The sequence below is a fragment of the Poromitra crassiceps genome, assembly GCF_964638095.1.
Source record: "Poromitra crassiceps genome assembly, chromosome: 8".
Lineage (NCBI taxonomy): Eukaryota > Metazoa > Chordata > Actinopteri > Beryciformes > Melamphaidae > Poromitra > Poromitra crassiceps.
The window spans coordinates 31,622,007-31,643,192 of record NC_139629.1 but is presented as its reverse complement, the minus strand read 5'-3'; the positions used below and the strand labels follow the sequence as shown (position 1 = coordinate 31,643,192).

The 21,186-nt window shown below is 44.0% G+C and overlaps 1 protein-coding gene across 1 annotated transcript in view; it reads left to right on the top strand.

The window, feature by feature from the left end:
• The window catches only part of musk (muscle, skeletal, receptor tyrosine kinase), a gene marked incomplete at both ends in the record, with an annotated part of 99,122 nt that overhangs the window by 38,669 nt on the left and 39,267 nt on the right, over nucleotides 1-21,186 (top strand). Inside the window, 5 exons of the mRNA XM_083641165.1 lie at nucleotides 7,875-7,881; nucleotides 14,859-15,122; nucleotides 18,346-18,539; nucleotides 19,650-19,673; nucleotides 19,863-19,951. Coding sequence (XP_083497291.1) covers nucleotides 7,875-7,881; nucleotides 14,859-15,122; nucleotides 18,346-18,539; nucleotides 19,650-19,673; nucleotides 19,863-19,951 — 578 coding nt within the window. The remainder of the gene's footprint in view (nucleotides 1-7,874; nucleotides 7,882-14,858; nucleotides 15,123-18,345; nucleotides 18,540-19,649; nucleotides 19,674-19,862; nucleotides 19,952-21,186) is intronic.

Here is a 21,186-nt window from a genome sequence, read left to right as displayed (position 1 = left end):
CCCTTTCAGAGCGTTTTCAGTGATTTCTCAAGACCCACAGAATATTGTGTGATATTACTATGTAAACACCGAACACGCCCAAAGAACGATGAGACTCTCTTGTATCATCAGCAAAAAAAAGTTTATTGATATCATTTTCCGTTCTTTAGTTCTCAGCAGTAGAAGATAGGTTGATTTCACCAAAAACAGACGTTTCAAACTAGAAGCTGAGATGATGGCCCCTATTCTCCCACAGGCCTTCGGCGCTAAAATGGGCCTTCGGCGCTAAAAAACGTGCCTTGCCTTGGGAAGATATCAACATGGCTTTAGGCTGGTAAATGCGCTTTAGGCCGATTGGGCGTGGCGCACTCCCTGAATGGGCGAGAATGGGCGTTTCGCCGTTAAATATCGGCTTAATGATATTTTCCCACCTGGCGTAAATTTAGCGCTTTGCGCTTTTGAAAACCAGGCCTATTCAGTGCGCTGGTTGCGTGGAGCGCTCCCCTCTGGCTCCCTTCTCTGTGTCACTCTCTCCCTCTCTCCTCAGTCTGACAGGCACAATACGACTCTCTCTCTCTGACTCCCTCGCTCAGACAGACACAACACACTTCTCATAGGAAAAATAAGTTGTAAGTTCACTGCCTGACATGTCCTGTCCCAGCATGCATTGTGGTACTCCATTTCGCTACTAAATAGCAACCAAATGAGCCGAAAACCTATATTAAGGGAGGATCTAAATAATGTGTAATGGTAACACAACCTGCAATTGTAGAACATTTCAATATTGGACCAAATAAAACATTGAAATGAAAACACCACCCTATGTGAAACATATATGTCCTCCTGGGCCTATATATATCTCTTGTCGATTTAACGTGATTTAGATAAGTGACAGCGGAACGCGCTTCTACTGTCATCTGCTATACTGTGATGTCCGCTCCAATAACTTGGCCCTACTTCACATTTAGTTTTACAATAAAAGCACATTTATGCAATGACTTTAGGGTATATTTATGTAAGTAAGTAAGTAAGTAAGTAATCTTTATTTGTATAGCACTTCTCAAAACAAAGTTACAAAGTGCTTCACACAACAAGATAAGAGATTATACATACTGAGGAATATAAAATAAATACCCCATAATAAAACCAAAAGGAACAATCAAATAATGCTGATAAAATAATCTAATTAAAACGACAGTAAAACAATGAGAATATGCAGATAAAAACAAATAAAAAGCAAAGAGATAGCATAATTAAGAGAAAGCTTGCCTGTAAAAATACGTTTTAAGAAGAGATTTAAAAGAAACTACGGAGTTTGCTAGCCTAATAGCCTCGGGAAGGGAGTTCCACAGTTGCGGAGCGCGAACCGCAAATGCCCGGTCTCCTTTTGAGACAAGGCGGGCTTTAGGAACTTTTAAAAAGGTTTGGCCGGAGGAGCGCAGGCAGCGGCTAGGCTCATATGGAGCTAATAAGTTTAAAATATAAGTGGGAGCAAAGCCATGTATGGCTTTAAACGTGATCAATAAAATCTTAAAATCACACCTAAATTTAACAGGAAGCCAATGAAGGGAGGCAAGGATGGGAGTGATGTGGTCATGTCTCTTTGTGTTTGTTAGGAGTCTAGCAGCTGCATTCTGTACGAGCTGGAGACGGGAGATGGATTTATGGCTGAGTCCTGAATAGAGAGAATTACAGTAGTCCAGTCTGGATGAAATGAAAGCGTGGATTACTTTTTCTAGGTCCGTTTGAGAGAGGAAGGTTTTAATTTTAGTTATGTTTCGGAGCTGTAGAAAGCAGGATTGGACTACCTTGGAGATTTGTTTATCAAAACCTAGATCAGAGTCAAAAGTCACCCCCAAGTTGCGCGTAGACTCTTTGATGTTTGTGGATAAGCTGCCTAGGTTATTATGCCATATAGACGTCCGGTTTGAGGAGCCAAAGAAGATTACCTCCGTTTTGGACTCATTAAGTCTGAGGAAATTTTGAGACATCCAGGACTTCACATCAGAGATGCAGGCCATAACACGAACAAGGTTGTCGGATTGTTCGCTTCGAAGTGGCATATATAACTGCGTGTCGTCCGCATGGCAGTGGAAATTAACATTATGCTTATGGAAGATCTGTCCCAGAGCAAGCATATAAATACAAAATAATAAAGGACCCAGGATCGAGCCTTGTGGTACCCCACATGAGAGGGGGGCAGAAGATGACGATACTTCCCCCATAACAACGGAGAAGGACCTATCAGATAAGTAGGAGCGAAACCAGGCAAGGGAACAGCCTGTAATGCCGACAAGATTTTCCAGGCGTTCTAACAGGATGCTATGGTCGATTGTATCAAAAGCAGAACTCAAGTCAAGCAAAATTAAGATTGAACAAGCCCCTGAGTCCGCTGCAAGCAATAGATCATTAGAGACCTTAATGAGGGCTGTTTCCGTGCTGTGTTGGGCACGGAATCCTGATTGGAATTCCTCAAATATGTTGTTATTGTTCATGAACGACACTAATTGTGTGGCAACAGCCTTTTCTAGAATCTTAGATAAAAATGGTAAGTTAGAGATTGGTCTAAAATTGTTAAGAATTAAAGGGTCAAGTGTAGGTTTCTTTAGGAGAGGTCGGACAATTGCGTGTTTAAAACTAGAGGGGAAACATCCAGTGGATAATGAAGAGTTTATAATAGACAGGATGTGTCGGCCAACTAATGGAAAAGTCTCCTTGAGGAATCTAGTGGGAAGGACATCTAGTTGACAGGACGATGAACTTAATTTAGACACTATCTCCTCTAGATTTTGCATCGAAATTTCATCAAAATTGCACAACCTAGCTAAAGATTCAGAGTAGGAAGGTGCAGAGACAGCGCATGGGTTTTTGGCTTCCTGAGCAATCTGGAGCCTGATGTCATCAATTTTGCTCATGAAATGTTGGAGAAATTCTTCACATTTCTCAGCAGAAGCCTCCATGTGCTGGGTGGGAGGAGGATTGATTACAGTGTTGATGGTTTGGAATAGAATTCTAGGGTTATGACGGTTGCTTAAAATTAGATTCGAAAAATAGGAGTACCTAGCTTCTTTAACTGCCTCCTGATAGGCCAGCATCAGGTTTTTAAGGGTGCCAAGGGATACCTGGAGCGTATCCTGGATGTGCATCATCCTTCCTGCAGCAGGCGAGAGAAAATGATATCTTTCTGGACAAACTTTCACCAATCTAATAGGCTATATTTTTCTAGCTGATGCATTTAGAACATTCTTTTCACTTTGATCTTGCTATAGTGTAGGGTATTTACATGCTTGCAGTATTTAAACTGCAGTTAGATTGGTTTGAGAAGCATAATAATATGGAATAATAGCCTATATATGGAGACAGGCAGACTGGATGAAGGGAGGGGGGGGGGGGGGCAGAGCGCTTGGCTTTGTCTGGTTTTACCGGATTTGTCCAGGAATTGGAGCTTAAAAGGCAAGCGTGTGACTCTTTACTGCAATTCTCCAATGAGCGGACTATGCATAATTTTACGCTTAAAAGGCGTGGTTATAATGGTTGAGGCTGCGTGTAGCGCCGATGCCAAAATAGCGAGTGCGCTGGTCCACACCCACTAACTGCGCTAGGCGGCCTAGCGCTAGGCCTTAAACGCAGTTTCTACGCCGATTGCAACGATAGGGCCCAATGAGCCTTTTGTGAAATGAAGCATTTCAAGCACATCACTGACTCTGAAGCTAATATTTTCTGATGTAGTGACGTGGTGTAGTTGTGTGGTGCCCTGCGTGCCCCACCCCCCTCAACTGCAAACTCCTCCTCCGTGGGAGTGTCTCTGGTGGCTCTGCTCGAATCTTTGCTACCTGCGTCAGGCGACGAATCTCTGCATGGAGCTGGGATAAACTCATCCCCACACTAACACACAGCTTGCATGCTGGAGCTGGGAGAAACTCACCCCCACACTAACACACAGCCTGCATGCCGGCGGAGCTTGGAGAAACTCATCCCCACACTAACACACAGCCTAACACGCACCCAGCGTCTATTTTCGGAGCGCTCCGCCGTTTTTGTGCGCCGGCTCCCAGCGCGACACCGAAAAGCCAAACCGGACTGCTGAGAATGGTTTGGCTTTTCGGTGTCGGATGCTGCTTTTCTGGCGGCTAATCGTGTGGAGAAACTATGCAGCAGAGACAGAGGGGTTCAGTTGTGGGAGCGGATTGGCTGCTGTTCGCAGCTAACGTTAGCTCCAGCCAGAGCAATCTATACGGCTCTGGCTCCAGCATCGGTTTCCGTTTCATCACGGGGCTTCTTCTGCTGTTTTTCCTCACCTTTCTCTAATCTGGAGAGCACTGTCGCCACCTAATGGGTCCGTAAAATAGCTTATACACCTTCAACATCCACCATATTTTTACAGGCTTTGATCCACGTCCCACCGTCAAAAAACGCAATTGACGTCTTTAGACGTCATTGGCACTCTACGTTACTATTTGAATTGACGTCTTTAGACGTCATTGGCACTCAATGAGTTAAGCACAGCCAAGACATCAAATTATGCTGCTAAAATTGGGTATTAGCAGATAATTCAGTGAGGCAGTCAACTATAACTCACTGAGAAACTTTTATCACATTGCAAAGAGGGAAATTAATTGAGAACACTTGTGGGACAATGGACATAGGCTATTTACCTTCATAACACGAAGGGTCATTGGCACCACAGATGATCTGTCAATAAGCTCTCTCTGTTCTCGCACGAGTGAGTACACTCTATTACACATGGAGAGAATTACAGCATATTGCATGCCTTGCGCAAACAACCATTGCAAGACGGGAATCTGATTGGTTTTGATTGACGTAATGCCCAGCATTGCCTGGCCACGCCTGTGAATAATTCTGGTAGTTAAGACCGCCCAAATCCCGTTTGCACAGGCATTTTGGGGGGCAGATGATTTTTGGCAGAATTGGCACGGCTCTAATTTGCGCTTGCGACAGGTCCCGTGAACGTTTCCGCATGCCCGCCGAGAATTGCATCCCCAACATATTTCGGGACTGTTTTAACTTAGAAATCAGGGAGGTCATGTCTACCAGACAATTATATCACTTTGAATCAGTTACATTTCTGTATAAATCATTAGAAGTACCGTAAATTCCGGACTATAAGACGCACCGGTCTATAAGCCGCGGGACCAAAATTGACTATTTTTTTCTTCTATAAGCCGCACCGGTCTATAAGCCGCGGGTGTTTTGATGTTTAATTACCATATGAAAGGGTTCGTGCACAGAGAGGAATGTCGGGAAATAGATGGCTGTTTGGGGAAGCTCCCATTTATTAACATTTCAACAAAACAAAACAAAAGTCAGGTCACTAATCCCCAGACAAAATCACACAACAATAGGCTATATGTGCAGCAAACCTGTAACCAGAGAAGTCAAGTCACTAATCCTCGTCTTCCTCTTCTTCCTGCGTACTGAAACCACCAAAGTCCTCATCTTCAGTGTCGGAAACGAACAGGTTCAGGGTGGCTTCGTCAACCACTCTCCTCTCTCCTTCATTGTCACTCAAAACCAACGAACTCCTCTTCGTCACTGTCGGCATCGAACAGCCTCTGAAGCCTCTGACGGCCCTCAGCGCCAGCTGTGGCGGCGTATCCTCTTCATCCCGCAGCAGTCCAGCGTTTTGGAACCCGTTGGTGATTGTGGATGTTTTCACACTCCTATAATATTCCGTGCTGAGACAGTTCCTCCTGCTGCACCGTCCAACGCCTCACCATTGACTCATCGATGCCCAGGTTACGCGCGGCTGCTCTGTTTTCCTCTTTTAATGCGAGATTGACTGCTTTCAACTTGAAGGCTGCGTCGTGTGAATTTCTGCGTACCTTCCCCATGGTAAGTGAGAGTGTTGCTTCTACTGCTCGTTCTCATGCTGTCAAGAACGAGCAAAGCTTTTTTTTGGTGAAAGAATCCTCCAGGGCGCTTCTTGTTAACAGTCCGAGTGAGTGGCAGGTCGAACGTCAAAGGCACTTCATCCATATTTATGATCTGCTCCGGTTCGATGGAATATTCCTTGATCTTCCTTTGTGTGAATTCGCCGAAGTTTGTGATTTTCTCCTGGTAGTCGGGGGAGGGAGTTGATGGCCGAGTGGCCGTTTGCTTACCGTAATTACCATATGTAAGTGGTCACGCACAGAGGGGATTGTCGGGAAAGAGATGGCTATTTGAGGAAGCTCCCATTTACCGTATTACCGTAACATTTCAACAAAACAACATAACACAACACCACCGTTGTTTATTTTTACAGTGCACACAGTGTCCGCGGTGTGGTGAAAAGAGGGCAAGAGAGGAAATTAAAACAGAAGTGGATTTATAGTTAGAAAGAGTGCTAAAAAAGAGAGATTTTATTTGTATTTTTTTTTTTTTTTTCTGAAAAAATCCATAGATAAGACGCACCGTTATATAAGCCGCAGGGGCCAAAAAACGGGAAAAAAGCCGCGGCTTATAGTCCGGAATTTACGGTAGCTCCCGTGAGGTGGGGATGTTTTTTTTTGCTGCTCGGCGGGGGAGCAAAACTCGGCAGAACACCTGGCGGACGGCGCAAGGCGGAACGCTATCTTCCGTGCCTTAAGACATGCGCAAACAGTGCGCAAAGCGCTATTTAGGGATAGCGCCTGCATGTCGGAAGATAGAGGCCTCAAACTTTTAGTCGACTAAAACTTGACTAAATAAAAACAGGAGGAGGTTGACTAAATATGATCAAAACTAACAAGGACATTTGACATAGGAGTAAAACTAAGACTACATTTTTAAAATAGACGAGAAAATTAACACTTATTATTATAGACTGTTTTCCCCCCTCAATGCAGCATGTATGAGGCATTGTGTTCTCAAAATGTACAGCTACTTGCTTGGCTACGTTATATCCAGAGAGGTCTGAGTGCTTTCCACACAGCGCAGCCAGCCTCCCTCCCTTCTCCCCTCAGCTGCGGGCTGAGCAGGGACTGTAAATACGGTCCACTTGTCATTGCTACCGGTGCACGCCGACACTGGCCCGGGTGGGCAGAGTCACCATTAGCTACTTTCCTTTCGAAACAGTTGGCAACACTGCTTAAAACGACCATTACTAGTGCAAGCGCATCAACAGATTCAACCGTTTTCATTGACTAAAACTAGACTAAAATACTTATGGTTTTATTTGACTAAGATGAGACTAAAATGCTCAAACTTTTAGTCGACTAAAACTTGACTAAATAAAAACAGGATGAGGTTGACTAAATATGATGCTAACTAACAAAGACATTTGACACAGGACTAAGACTAAATAAAAAAATAACAGAGACAATTAACACTAATAAGCAGTGTATGCGTCTGTGTCTACTTAGTTGTAAGTGCATATCAGTGGCACTAAGGAATTCATTAGGAATCTCATGTGTGTGTGTGTGTGTGTGTGTGTGTGTGTGTGTGTGTGTGTGTGTGTGTGTGTGTGTGTGAGTCTGAGTCGGGGGTTATAATTTACTGCTTTGTTGTGTTAGCTGCTATGCTAGTTGTGTCCTGTGCTGCTTCAGCTGTTTGGTGTTTCACCTACTTGGTTGTTGCACCCTGACTCTAACCACCCACCCACACACACACCCACACCCACACACACACACACACACACACACACACACACACACACACACACACACACACACACACACCCACACACACACACACACACACCCACACACACACACCTCACACCTCCTTGTTCCCCGGCTAGCTGTCCCTTGGTGAGTCCCTCAGAGTGATATGAGTCGGTGAGACCAGAAGCATGGTCGCTGTTCTCTCCCTACCTGGACTGACCCCTACATGTCTGTCTCTCCTCACCTATCTGTCTCTCCTGCTGCTGCTGCTGCTCCATCTGGCCTCCTCTGGACGCTGCCGCTTCCCCATAGAGTGGAGGTAAGACACCTTCTTCATTCCATTTATCATCCCTTTATCTTCTCGATTTTCCCCATTGTCTTCTCACCTCTCTCCTCTTTTCTTCTCCTCTTCTCTCCTCTCCTCTTTTCTCCTCCCCTCTCTTTCTACCTCCTTCCTTCCAGATTAAGCACTCTGATTTTGCCTTAGTTCCTTCCCCTAGATAGAACAATACCTACAGTCAATGCAACCATCTGTTCTCCATGAGTGTGTATTCAGTGCACACCTCCTGGAATCAAAAGAGGTTTCTCACAGCAGCCGTCACTGCATTTTATACGGTCGACAAGAAAAGACTTTCTGTGTTTGCACTATGTTTGAGGTAAACTACGTGCCGGTGCTGTTAGAGGACAATGTGCATTTTAGAGCTGTCACTGTGCCAAAACACAGCCTCTCCCCTCATTCAGCCATATGGTACGAGTTGGATTTGAACTCTGCTGAACCGCCAAGCAATCCCCATACTGTAGCCACATCTGGACTATGTAACTACAGAGAGAGAGAGAGACAGGGGGGGGGGGGGTGAAGAGACAATGGAAAGATCAGATGAAGAGGAAGGATGGGGTAGAAAGAAAGAAAGAAAGAAAGAAAGAAAGAAAGAAAGAAAGAAAGAAAGAAAGAAATCTATGGATTGGGTAGTTTGAAAGCTAAAAATCTGTAAATTATGTCGCCACATCTGGACTGTATAGCTAGGATGGGAGAGAGAGAGAGGGGGTGGGGGGGGGGGGGGGTGAGAGACGCACAGGTCAGTTTTAGGTTTGATGATTTGGTTTGAACTCCACGTCCTTAAGAGGTAACATCTGGAGTTTGTAAGTATTAAGATACAGACTGACAGACAGACTGACAGACAGACAGACAGACAGACAGACAGGCAGACAGACAGACAGGGAGACAGACAGACAGACAGACAGACAGACAGGCAGGCAGGCAGGCAGACAGACAGAGAGACAGACAGACAGACAGACAGACAGGCGGACAGACAGGCAGACAGACAGGCAGACACACAGACAGACAGACAGGCGGACAGACAGGCAGACAGACAGACAGACAGACAGACAGACAGACAGACAGACAGACAGACAGACAGACGGGCAGGCAGTCAGACAGGTAGACTGCAGCAGGAAGGCACAACTTATGTAAAGGAAAACATTGCTTTTCAACCAGCTTTGTAGCATCACAATGTTTCTACAAATACATACAGTAGCTATATACAGTGTATCTACATACAGACAGTACATATACATACAGTAGCTATATACAGTGTATCTACATATACAGACAGTACATATACTACATACAGTAGCTATATACAGTGTATCTACATATACAGACAGTACATATACATACAGTAGCTATATACAGTGTATCTACATATACAGACAGTACATATACATACAGTAGCTATATACATATACAGACAGTACATATATACATACAGTAGATACAGTGTATCTACATACAGATAGTACACATACAGTAGCTATATATACAGTGTATCTACATATACAGACAGTACATATACATACAGTAGCTATATACAGTGTATCTACATATACAGACAGTACATATACATACAGTAGCTATATACAGTGTATCTACATACAGACAGTACATTACAGTAGCTATATACAGTGTATCTACATATACAGACAGTACATATACAGACAGTAGCTATATACAGTGTATCTACATACAGACCGTACATATACATACAGTAGCTATATACAGTGTATCTACATACAGACAGTACATATACATACAGTAGCTATATACAGTGTATCTACATATACAGACAGTACATATACTACATTCAGTAGCTATATACAGTGTATCTACATATACAGACAGTACATATACTACATACAGTAGCTATATACAGTGTATCTACATATACAGACAGTACATATACTACATACAGTAGCTATATACAGTGTATCTACATATACAGACAGTACATATACTACATACAGTAGCTATATACAGTGTATCTACATATACAGGCAGTACATATACATACAGTAGCTATATAGTGGACAACTTCATGTTGCCTGCACCCAGAGCTCCCCGTTCATCTGTAGAGACTGGTCTCCACCAGCTGGTATGTCTTGTTAAGGCTTTCCATCTGACTGTCCGTGGATGTGATGTGGGTATACAAGAATCAGTCAAACAATCTGTAGTTTGAATGTCTGCCATGTGAGCTTCAAGCCACAGCTTCAAGATCCCTGCTCTACTTTCTAGAAATGGTGACAATTGTGATGTCACCAGTGATGTTACTGATGCCATCGGTGTGACATCACACAAAAAAGTGTGATGACACGCATGAACACAGTGAGATTTCTAGTGTAGAATTGCGATCAGTGATGTCATAAATCACTGATGTTACAATGTCATCATTCAATCATCAGTGATTTCTGACATCATGCACTGATTGCAATTCTATACCAGAATTGTGCGCCTGATCTCACATGCTTGACCTCACTGTGGTCACGCATGTAGCTAAGTCACCACGCCACCTAACATCCATACCTTCCAGAGATTCAAGAACCCCGCTCACCACACCCTCACCTGAACATCGATAATAGTGTCCTAACCCGACGCCCTGAGGTAATTTCTGCCTTACCTAACGATCCAAAGCCATTCTCTCAAACAAGTGTCGGTCCTTCGAGCCGGATCAAGCAACAACTTCCTTCCTAAAATGTTCAGGCCAGATGAGAGAGATGGTGGGGAGCCTCCACGGCGGTGCAGCCTCCTGCCGTTACATCTTCAGGATTATGAGCTCAGTTACCCGACTAGGCATTGCAGCCCTGCTCATGATCAGACCAGCCAGGCTATCTCCACAGATGTTCCTAGCATGATGAGAGAGGAACATGACTGTGACAACTGCAGTGTGCAATGCATTGGAGACATTCGCTCTAGCTCTCCTGTACTAGTTTCGCAAGAGGCCATGTCACAGACCAGTCCACAGGTCAAGCTCCCACTCCGCACAGTGGCTGCCTTGACATCCACAGACACTAAAAAGACCTTTTCTTGTGTGCAGAAGAGGATGAGTAACAATAATGCTAAAGGTCCACTCAAACCTATCGCCTATCACTACCACCTTCTGGAGAGCGTTAGGGACAATGATGCCAAGGCTCCCACCAAACCTGCCACAACTGAGAGGCAGAAGCATCAGTCCCACCTGTTCAACAGCACCACTGGTGGTGAAAAGGTGGTGGAGACAGAATGACGACTTCACGAAAGAGAGGCAAGCTCCACGTGAAGACAGGTGCACCAACTACAAGTCTCAGAAGACAACCACTATGCTCCACGGTAGTACAGAAGGAAAGGCAGCAAGAGGTATGACTGTCGGTAGGGGAGGCAACATGGAGAAGCCCAAGAGTTGCAAAGTTGGGAGAAGTACATTCCTGTACAGGGGGGGTGGGATGGGGGATGGAACAAAATCCCTAACGAAATAAAGTCTGCTAATTCTCGGAATAGTTTTAAAAACCTTCGGAAAAAATTCATGCTGTGTAAGCTACAGTAATATAGTGCAAAACCTTTCTTTGGCTGGTTTTTGAACTTGTGTTGTTGGTTTGTATCTCTTTTTATTCTTGATTGTTCTATACTGATGTTTTCTTATGTGTCTTGCGACCTGTGTGTGTGTGTGTGTGTGTGTGAGAGAGAGAGCGTGCGCAACTGTGCATGTGTGTGTGTGGGTGAGTGGCACATCCAGGGTGGGAATGGTGGATGCTAAATGTGTGTGGGGATGATGTCACATGTCATGATAACTGTCATGATAAATCTTATGTTATAGTAGATGTGTTGATGCCCATGGTGATGGGCTGGTGTTTCTGTATGTATCACTGCTACTGTTATCTGTATGCTGCAGCTTGAGCTTGTCGTCCACAACAAGTTTCTCCTAAGGGAGACCAAATAAAATAATCAATCAATCAATCAATTATTGTATACTGATAGCGTCAGATAACGACCGACTTTGTTGTGATATCCCCATGCATTATTGTACATGTCAAATAAATTCAATCAATCAAGAAATCGTGTCCCTTCTGTGACTTTGGCATTGCAGGACGACCTAAAACAGTGCGTGCCAAATTCAAACCGCAAAGTTCTCTTTTAACAAGTTTCATATTCAGTCTTCAAATTAATATTTTTCTTAAACAAAGAGAACAATTGTGCCAATGAGGAGAGATCACTCATTTATTTGAGGTGTTTTGAAACCAGTCAGAATAACAACTTTCTGTGCCATCCTTGTACCTCTTATTAACATAACATAATTATGTTTTTATTGAGTGCTAAATAAAAATCGAATCATATCACTGCAATGCACTCCTATCAAGAAAATGGCACTTGGGGCCTGTAGCAGTAGATTCCCTCCCAACCAACACGAGGGTCACAGGTTCGCGCCCCCGTCTTACCTCCAGCTTGGTTTGGCATCCATACAGGCATGATTGGCTGTGTCTGCGGGTGGGAAGCTGGATTAGGGGTATGTGTCCTAGTCGCTGCACTAGCGCTTGCTCTGGTCGGTCGGGGCGCCTGTTTGGGGTGGAAGGGAACTGATGGTAATAGCGTGATCTGCCCACGTGCTACGTCCTGTGAAGCTCCCCGCTGTCAGGTGAAAAGAAGCGGCTGGCAACTGCGCATGTGTCGGAGGAAGCATGGTGCTAGTCTAGTGCTAGTAAGCCAGATCGGCGGAGGGAGTAGTAGCAACCGGGGCAGGGGGAAATTGGCCAAGTACACTTGAGGAGAAAAAATAAATAAATCTGAAAAAATTAAATTACACTTGATCTATACTAAATTATTGAAAGCAGCTCCGTTGGAAACAGCTGACATTTTATGAAAACGATTTTAGGAGTCGATAATAGACTAAATGACTGCTAAAATGGAGATGGAGAGACAGACAGTTAGGCAAGCAAACAGACAAAATATCCAAGGACACTGAAGGATAAGCAGGCAGACAGACAGCGAAACAGGAAGGTGGGGAGATAGTAGTGACACAGACAGACAGACAGACAGACAGCGAAACAGGAAGGTGGGGAGATAGTAGTGACACAGACAGACAGACAGACAGACAGGCAGGTTTTTGTATGACTCTATCTGTTGAGTCTCCAAGCTGCAGAGAAGCCCAGTGGGCAGACAGACAGGATTTGATTTGACGTGAACCTTGTTGAGCCTGCTGCATGAGCAACACATCTGGATGATGTTAACATCATGTTTTACTTTGATGTTTTTTTTGTTTTTGTATACATGTACACAGCACAAATAGAGTTCATGAATGGTCAGTCACCAACGACTGGCAGCTCTGGGGTCAGCACCCATTTCCTACTTTTTCCTTCTCCTTCCTTCTTCTTCCAACATATCCATAGGCAGCAGAAAATGTGATTCAGGCAATACTGTTGTTATGTCATTAAGGTGGTTTCCCAGCTCCAGGTTTGTTTTTCTCCAGTTTGCAATGACTGATACAAAAATCTGGAAAAAAAATAAGACAAAAAATAAAGAATACTGGGGGTGCATTTTTATACAGCTCACCCATTAAATTGTATTAGGGCTTAAAGTTCTGCATAATTAAGGGCGTGGTCGCTTTGAGTGACACATGGCTAGCTGTTAGCTGTTTGCTCCACACTCATAGAAATATGTCACTGTGCTGGGAAAAAAAAGAGATGGTGACGGTCAAAATGCCAAACTTGAGGCTTCAAAACGGGAATCGGCAAGGGTGAGGTCACAGTGAGGTCACGGTGAGGTCACCCAGTCTTCTCACTGCCCAACTCATCCAAGAGCCACGCTTTGTCAAGAGCATTTAGCGCTGTCCTGATCGCTTTCGGAAGCCTCTCTGGTTTTCTGGAACATTTAGGGAATGATGCAAATCACAGAGCAGTGCGCAGCTGTGGGTTCCGTCAGAGGTCAAGCACTCCCTGGAGCGTGCTCCAGTACGACTTGGGAAATACAGTATAACCGGCCAGGTGAGGGTAGTCGCACCCTGGTTTTGGGATAGGGTCTCCAGGGGAGACTCTGGAGATTCTCCAACGTCCCCAAAGGGGGTCGGAAACCCCGCTCTCCCCTGGAGATCCTATCCCTACCCCTAACTAGGGTTTGGTACCGTTCACATTTGAACAGATTTGAATTAGGTACTTCACTCTTTCTGTAATCACAAACGCAATCTGGGAACCCAGAGTCTATTTCGGCACGTAGACTCTGGGACAGCCGTGCCTTGTTTTGAGGCTTCCTGCACTTCCGCCTGGGACTTCCACTTCCACGCAGCCTTTTAAAAACATACATTACGTCGTATTGGTACTTTGAATGCTAAACGTAAAAATGCTTATATATTCACATAGTGGAACTCTTATATTCGCCGGTGGAAGCAGGTGGAAGTCCCAGGCGGTAAGATTTGTAATTTCAGTTGTAAAAAAAATAAGTCCAAACTTATCAATTTCAACATTATTTATTTAGAACATTTTAGGTATCGCAATGTGCTACCGATTCAGTTGGTACCCTTAAAAGTACCGTTTATGGTATCCAACCCTACCCCTACCCCTAAACCTGACAGCCCCATCACCCCCCACCCCCATTTGCATGCAGGCCTAATATGACTGTAATACATGTTATTTTGATTGATATGCTGATATGGTTTTTGTCTTTTGCCATAGGGCAGGTTATTTGAAAAGTTCTTGGCAAGTAGGCTACATTGCATAACATGCCAGAGCATCAACAGTGTTGTTGAGATGATAGGAAATTAAGATGTTTTAACTATGATTGTTATGAACTTTTAGAAATGAGAAATAAAATAGGCTATGCTTGAATAAGAGTCATTGAGTATTGGTCTGTCATGCAAAACAGAATAACTCATGTATTTCAACATTTGATCAAATTGCCCTGGAAGGAGGCTTGGCCCCTGAAACAGATTTCACAAGGGTCCCTCTCTCTGTCCCACAGACTGACCCTGGTGTGCACGTGTCCCTCTCTCTGTCCCACAGACTCTACAAAGGCAGTGCAGGATACTGCAGCGCGTACCGTGGAGACGTGTGCCGCACCATCCTGCGAGACGATTCGCTGGTTTTCTTTAACTCCTCCCTCTCTGACCCTGAGGACATGCCAGAGGTCCTGGTTCAGAGCTGGTGGGCGGAGCTCGATGGACTGAGCATGCTCTGTAGACCCGCGGCGCGCTCGCTGCTCTGCCACCTCGCCTTTCCTGACTGCAACCCCTCGGGGTTAGGACCTGCACCCAAACCTGTCTGCAGGTAGCGCTTCTGTTCACCACTAAGCTAGAACTGAGTAAAACACAAAATAATAGAATAGACTAGAACTGAATGAACTAGAACAGAAGAGAGCCTCCTATTCTCACTGACTGTGAACCTTCATGATTCACACCACTCCTACATGTATCTATCTTTTATATATACTGTATATATATATATACCGTAAATTCCGGACTATAAGACGCACCGGTGTATAAGCCGCGGGACCAAAATTGACTATTTTTTTCTTCTATAAGCCGCACCGGTCTATAAGCCGCGGGTGTTTTGATGTTTAATTACCATATGAAAGGGTTCGTGCACAGAGAGGAATGTCGGGAAAGCGATGGCTGTTTGGGGAAGCTCCCATTTATTAACATTTCAACAAAACAAAACAAAAGTCAGGTCACTAATCCCCAGACAAAATCACACAACAATAGGCTATATGTGCAGCAAACCTGTAACCAGAGAAGTCAAGTCACTAATGCTCGTCTTCCTCTTCTTCCTGCGTACTGAAACCACCAAAGTCCTCATCTTCAGTGTCGGAAACGAACAGGTTCAGGGTGGCTTCGTCAACCACTCTCCTCTCTCCTTCATTGTCACTCAAAACCAACGAACTCCTCTTCATCTATAGCTGTGTTTCCATTACAGTTTTTCGCAAAAGAATTGCGATATTTCTACAACTTCGACAATGTACAATTGCGACTTGTAGGCGTTTCCATTGAAGTTGCGTTTGAGTGATTCCCCGTTGCAGCAGCTGCCACAGTGATTACGCACGGGGATCTGCCCCATATCCCGTCCCCTGCTTGCTCAAATCCAACCAATGGTCAATGGAAATCCCAACATGAAGTTACAATGCATATAAACGAGCCTGATTATCAATTCAAAAGAAAATGAGTCGCAAAATGTTGCTGGCTGCGTGAATGCAGTCAGCGCGACAGGCAGAGGAAAAAAGGTAGCCTAATAGCCTACAACTGGTCCGATTTAGAGATGGAGGGGGGAAAAGGCTGATTTGGTTCTATAATTGCACCTGAAACGTGTGCAATGTATTAGCCTACTCACAGTCACTGTATTCACTTCAGACAGCACCACCGCACCAGTGTGTGCTTTTCATCCTCTCATCTCGCCGCTGTGCCAAATGCGCGCACACAGGCAGCCTGCTGTCACCATGGACCGATTTCTGCCATTAAACATTATCTAATTTGCCCGGCTACGCTTTTGCACAACACTCGTCTTTCTGCTAGGTAGCGTTGCTTCAAAGTTTTCCACTTGCTGCGGAGGTTTTGACACGGCTATCGAACCTTACTTACCAAACTTATTTTCCGCTCCTTTTCCAAGGGATAATATGGGTCACATGACGTGCAAATGCGAAAAATGTGTTTCCATTACACTTTTGCGATAAACTGCTATATCGACACGTCTGAAAAACCACCTCATGATCATCTACTGCTCGTTCTCATGCTGTCGAGAACGAGCAAAGCTTTTTTTTGGTGAAAGAATCCTCCAGGGCGCTTCTTGTTAACAGTCCGAGTGAGTGGCAGGTCGAACGTCAAAGGCACTTCATCCATATTTATGATCTGCTCCGGTTCGATGGAATATTCCTTGATCTTCCTTTGTGTGAATTCGCCGAAGTTTGTGATTTTCTCCTGGTAGTCGGGGGAGGGAGTTGATGGGCTTGTGGCCGTTTGCTTACCGTAATTACCATATGTAAATGGTCACGCACAGAGGGGATTGTCGGGAAAGAGATGGCTGTTTGAGGAAGCTCCCATTTACCGTATTACCGTAACATTTCAACAAAACAACATAACACAACACCACCGTTGTTTATTTTTACAGTGCACACAGTGTCCGCGGTGTGGTGAAAAGAGGGCAAGAGAGGAAATTAAAACAGAAGTGGATTTATAGTTAGAAAGAGTGCTAAAAAAGAGAGATTTTTTTTTTTTTTTTTTTTTTTTTCTGAAAAAATCCATAGATAAGACGCACCGTTATATAAGCCGCAGGGGCCAAAAAACGGGAAAAAAGCCGCGGCTTATAGTCCGGAATTTACGGTATATATATATATATATATATACAGTATATATATATATATATATATAAATATATATATATATATATATATATATATATATATATATATATATATATATATATACAGTATATATATATATACAGTATATATATATATATATATATATATATATATATATATATATATATATATATATATATATATATATATATATATATATATGTATATATATATATATATATATATATTACCTTTATTTAACCAGGCAAGTCATTTTATGTATCTCAGTAGACACAATAGTTAGAAATAAAAAATCGAGAAAAATAGATGGTATCATTAAACAACCCAAACCCACAAACCAGCTCAGTGGCCTTGTGGTCTGAGTGTCCGCCCTGAGACTGCGAGGTTGTGAGTTCAATCCCTGGCCGAGTCATACCAAAGACTATAAAAATGGGACCTATTTGCCTCCCTGCTTGGCACTCAGCATCAAAGGGTTGGAATTGTGGGGTTAGATCACCATTATGATTCCCGAGCGCGGCGCACGCTACCGCTCCCCCAGGGGATGGGTCAAATGCGGACAACAAATTTCACACATTGTGTGACAATCAGTGGGACTTCACTTTACCTTAAAACTAGACTCATATACTGTAGGACGTTGATTTTAACCCAATCCTGTTTGTGGATAGTCCCTCTAAATTTACCAATGGTTAATCTCCTCTGTTCACTTTGTTATGGATGGATGGATGGATGGATGGTTAAATTGATTAAATACTGTTAATAAATTAATGAGGGAATAAACGAGTGAATACATTCGACATATGTTACAAAATAAAAAGTAAATAAATGAGCAAAATAATGAATGAGTGAATAACTAAACAAACTAGAGGACACTTACCATGCCCCCAGTTCCTCCTTGGTTCATGACCAGCCTTCCTGCAAAGTTTCCTGGTGTTACGTGAATCCGTTTGGAAGTTAAGCGCATATTTGTGATTGGACACAACAATTGCCACGCCCCCTTTTGAACGTTAATCAGGTCTAAGTTGGCCCATGGTCTACTTTTCTACAAAGTGTCGTACAAATCTGTTCTTAACTTTTTGAGATATCCTGCCGACCGACAAACAACTGAATGAATGAATAAATGAATAAATGAATGAACAGACAAAGGAATGAATGGCTGATCATGGTGTCTTTGTGAAACAGAGAGCACTGTCTGGCAGTGAAGGAGCTGTACTGCCATAAGGAGTGGTTGGTGTTGGAGGGTAGCAGCTGGTCTCAGCCCGGGATGTACCGCTCCGGAGCAGGGTCCCGCACGCCCAGCCTGCTGCTGCCCAACTGCCAGGCCCTGCCCAGCCTCCGCACTGACCCAGACGCCTGCACACATGTCCCTTTCATAGGTAAGCTGTCCCAGAGGCCTGCACACATGTCCCTTTCATAGGTAAGATGTCCCAGAGGTCTGCACACATGTCCCTTTCATAGGTAAGATGTCCCAGACGCCTGCACACATGTCCCTTTCATAGGTAAGCTGTCCCAGAGGTCTGCACACATGTCCCTTTCATAGGTAAGCTGTCCCAGAGGTCTGCACACATGTCCCTTTCATAGGTAAGCTGTCCCAGAGGTCTGCACACATGTCCCTTTCATAGGTAAGATGTCCCAGAGGTCTGCACACATGTCCCTTTCATAGGTAAGCTGTCCCAGAGGTCTGCACGCATGTCCCTTTCATAGGTAAGCTGTCCCAGAGGTCTGCACACATGTCCCTTTCATAGGTAAGATGTCCCAGAGGTCTGCACACATGTCCCTTTCATAGGTAAGCTGTCCCAGACACCTGCACGCATGTCCCTTTCATAGGTAAGCTGTCCCAGAGGTCTGCACGCATGTCCCTTTCATAGGTAAGCTGTCCCAGAGGTCTGCACACATGTCCCTTTCATAGGTAAGATGTCCCAGAGGTCTGCACACATGTCCCTTTCATAGGTAAGATGTCCCAGACGCCTGTGGGTCGCGTTGATAACAACCTGCGCCATGGACTGCGTGCGCATGCTTGTCACGTCATCATTGTTTGCAAAGATATAAGAGGTCTATACTTGGTCTTGTTTGTAGCTTTGAAGGGGACTTTCTCATTCTCACAAACAAAGTGAACTATTCATAATAGGAATAATTATAATCTGCTAGTTTTGTTTCTAACAGAAAAATCAGGAGTGTGTGTAAAGCAGGAAAGCAGATTGGAAGAATCCGACAGAACATATTGAACTAATAAAAAAGCAGGAGTTTGCTATGGCTGTTAGAGTACTGCTGTGTTGAAGGCCAAGATAAAGCCTGCTAGAGGTCACTGCTATAGGTCACTGGATACTGATGAGGTCATTGGGAGGGTGTGACTAGTCCCAGCCAAAATCCACAGCTGCAGGAGGTGTGTGTGTGTGTGTGTGTGTGTGTGCGATTTGTGATTTGTAAAAAAAAAAAAAAAAAAAAATCTGAATTTGAATTTATTTATCTATTTTTCTATATTCCAGACATCAAGAAAGATCAAGTTACAAGTAAGTACGAAATGGTCACTGCATATGAGATTACGTGGATTTTATTTTTTACTTTTTAAAAACGGCAGCATCTATCCAGTCCTCAGTCCTTAGATGAAATCTAACACAGCAATGAATTCATGATAGCAAATAATAATTGTCAACAAATTCCATCTAACCCATTGTGTGTTTTGTGTTTGGTATCGACAGCGACGTGTTACAATGACAGAGGCCGTTTCTACCAAGGCAGTTTAAATGTGACCCGCTCTGGGATATCATGCCAACCATGGATCCAGCAGGTACTGTGGGGTGTGTGTGTGTGTGTCAAGTTATCATAGGTTTGTTTTGTGCAGCTCCTGCCCAAACTTGAAATTGGCCTGGTCAACCATGAAGAATGCAATGGGACAACTCTTTTCCACTTTCCAACTTTTATTTTTCTTTGTTGGGGGAGTGAATCAAGATGAATCTTTTTCAATCAGGTTGAAAACCTTCAAAACAAGCAGAAATATACAAGTTAAATTTATTCAATCAGAGAAAAATAATCCAAACAAACTTAAGCACTCCAATTGAATCCTGCTTATCATTTCATTCATTTCATTTTTACTATTTATAATTTCAATGACAAATCAAACATTTCTTATCATTATTAATTTCATTCATTCATACAGTACCAGTAGCGTCTTCATGAGTTGCGTTGAATTGAGCTGAACAGTCCTCTCTTCTGTGTGGCTATGTCTCTCTTGAAGTGCAGAGTGATTCTGCTGAGACACCTGCACACAGGTGATTTGACTGAGCTGATGAGTTGGTGTGATTGCTTGCTCTGGTGCTCTCACTCAGCTAATGAGTGGCCATTTTGCTGCTGCATTTTGGGAAGTGTAGTCTGCTGGTGCAGTGAGTGAGTTTAACTCAACACCTCCCACTTGAGCTCCTGGTTCTTCAAACCTAGCGAGGTCACACAAGTCCTCCACTCCTCTGTTGTTCTTCAGTGGGAATTAGAATGACAAGGCGTCTGACATCTCTATGGAGAATTGTGGCCGGGATTTTGTTTTTGAGCCTCTTGGTGTTTCCACGGTTTCCTCTTGTGGGTGGCTCCTCCTTGTCGTTCGCCTTCTTGATAGGAACAGGATAGCTGGGAAAGGTCCTCACAAGCACATCTCTTACGATGCCTTTGCTGTCAGTGTTGACACCAACTTCAAACGGTAAGACTGGCACTGCAGTCTTATCTTCGTTGAACATCTGGATTCTGCCTCCACAAACTAGGAGTCCAGAGTTCACGTCTTTGTATACTGTCACTCTACTAAGAGTTGTGTCTGGAAAAGCTATACCTTCTTGAGCTGCGAGGAAGATCTCCTCAAGTGCATCTTCAAGCTCCCTGCCAGTCAACCCAGCCCGCTTGGGTGTTTCCTCCCACTTCGACCGCCTTGGGCTTGACCTCCTCCCTAGCCACTGCTTGGCAGCTCGACAAATCCAGGCCACAACTCTCACCAGTTTGGACAGGCCACTGAATCTTCTTACCTCCACCAGATTTCCAACC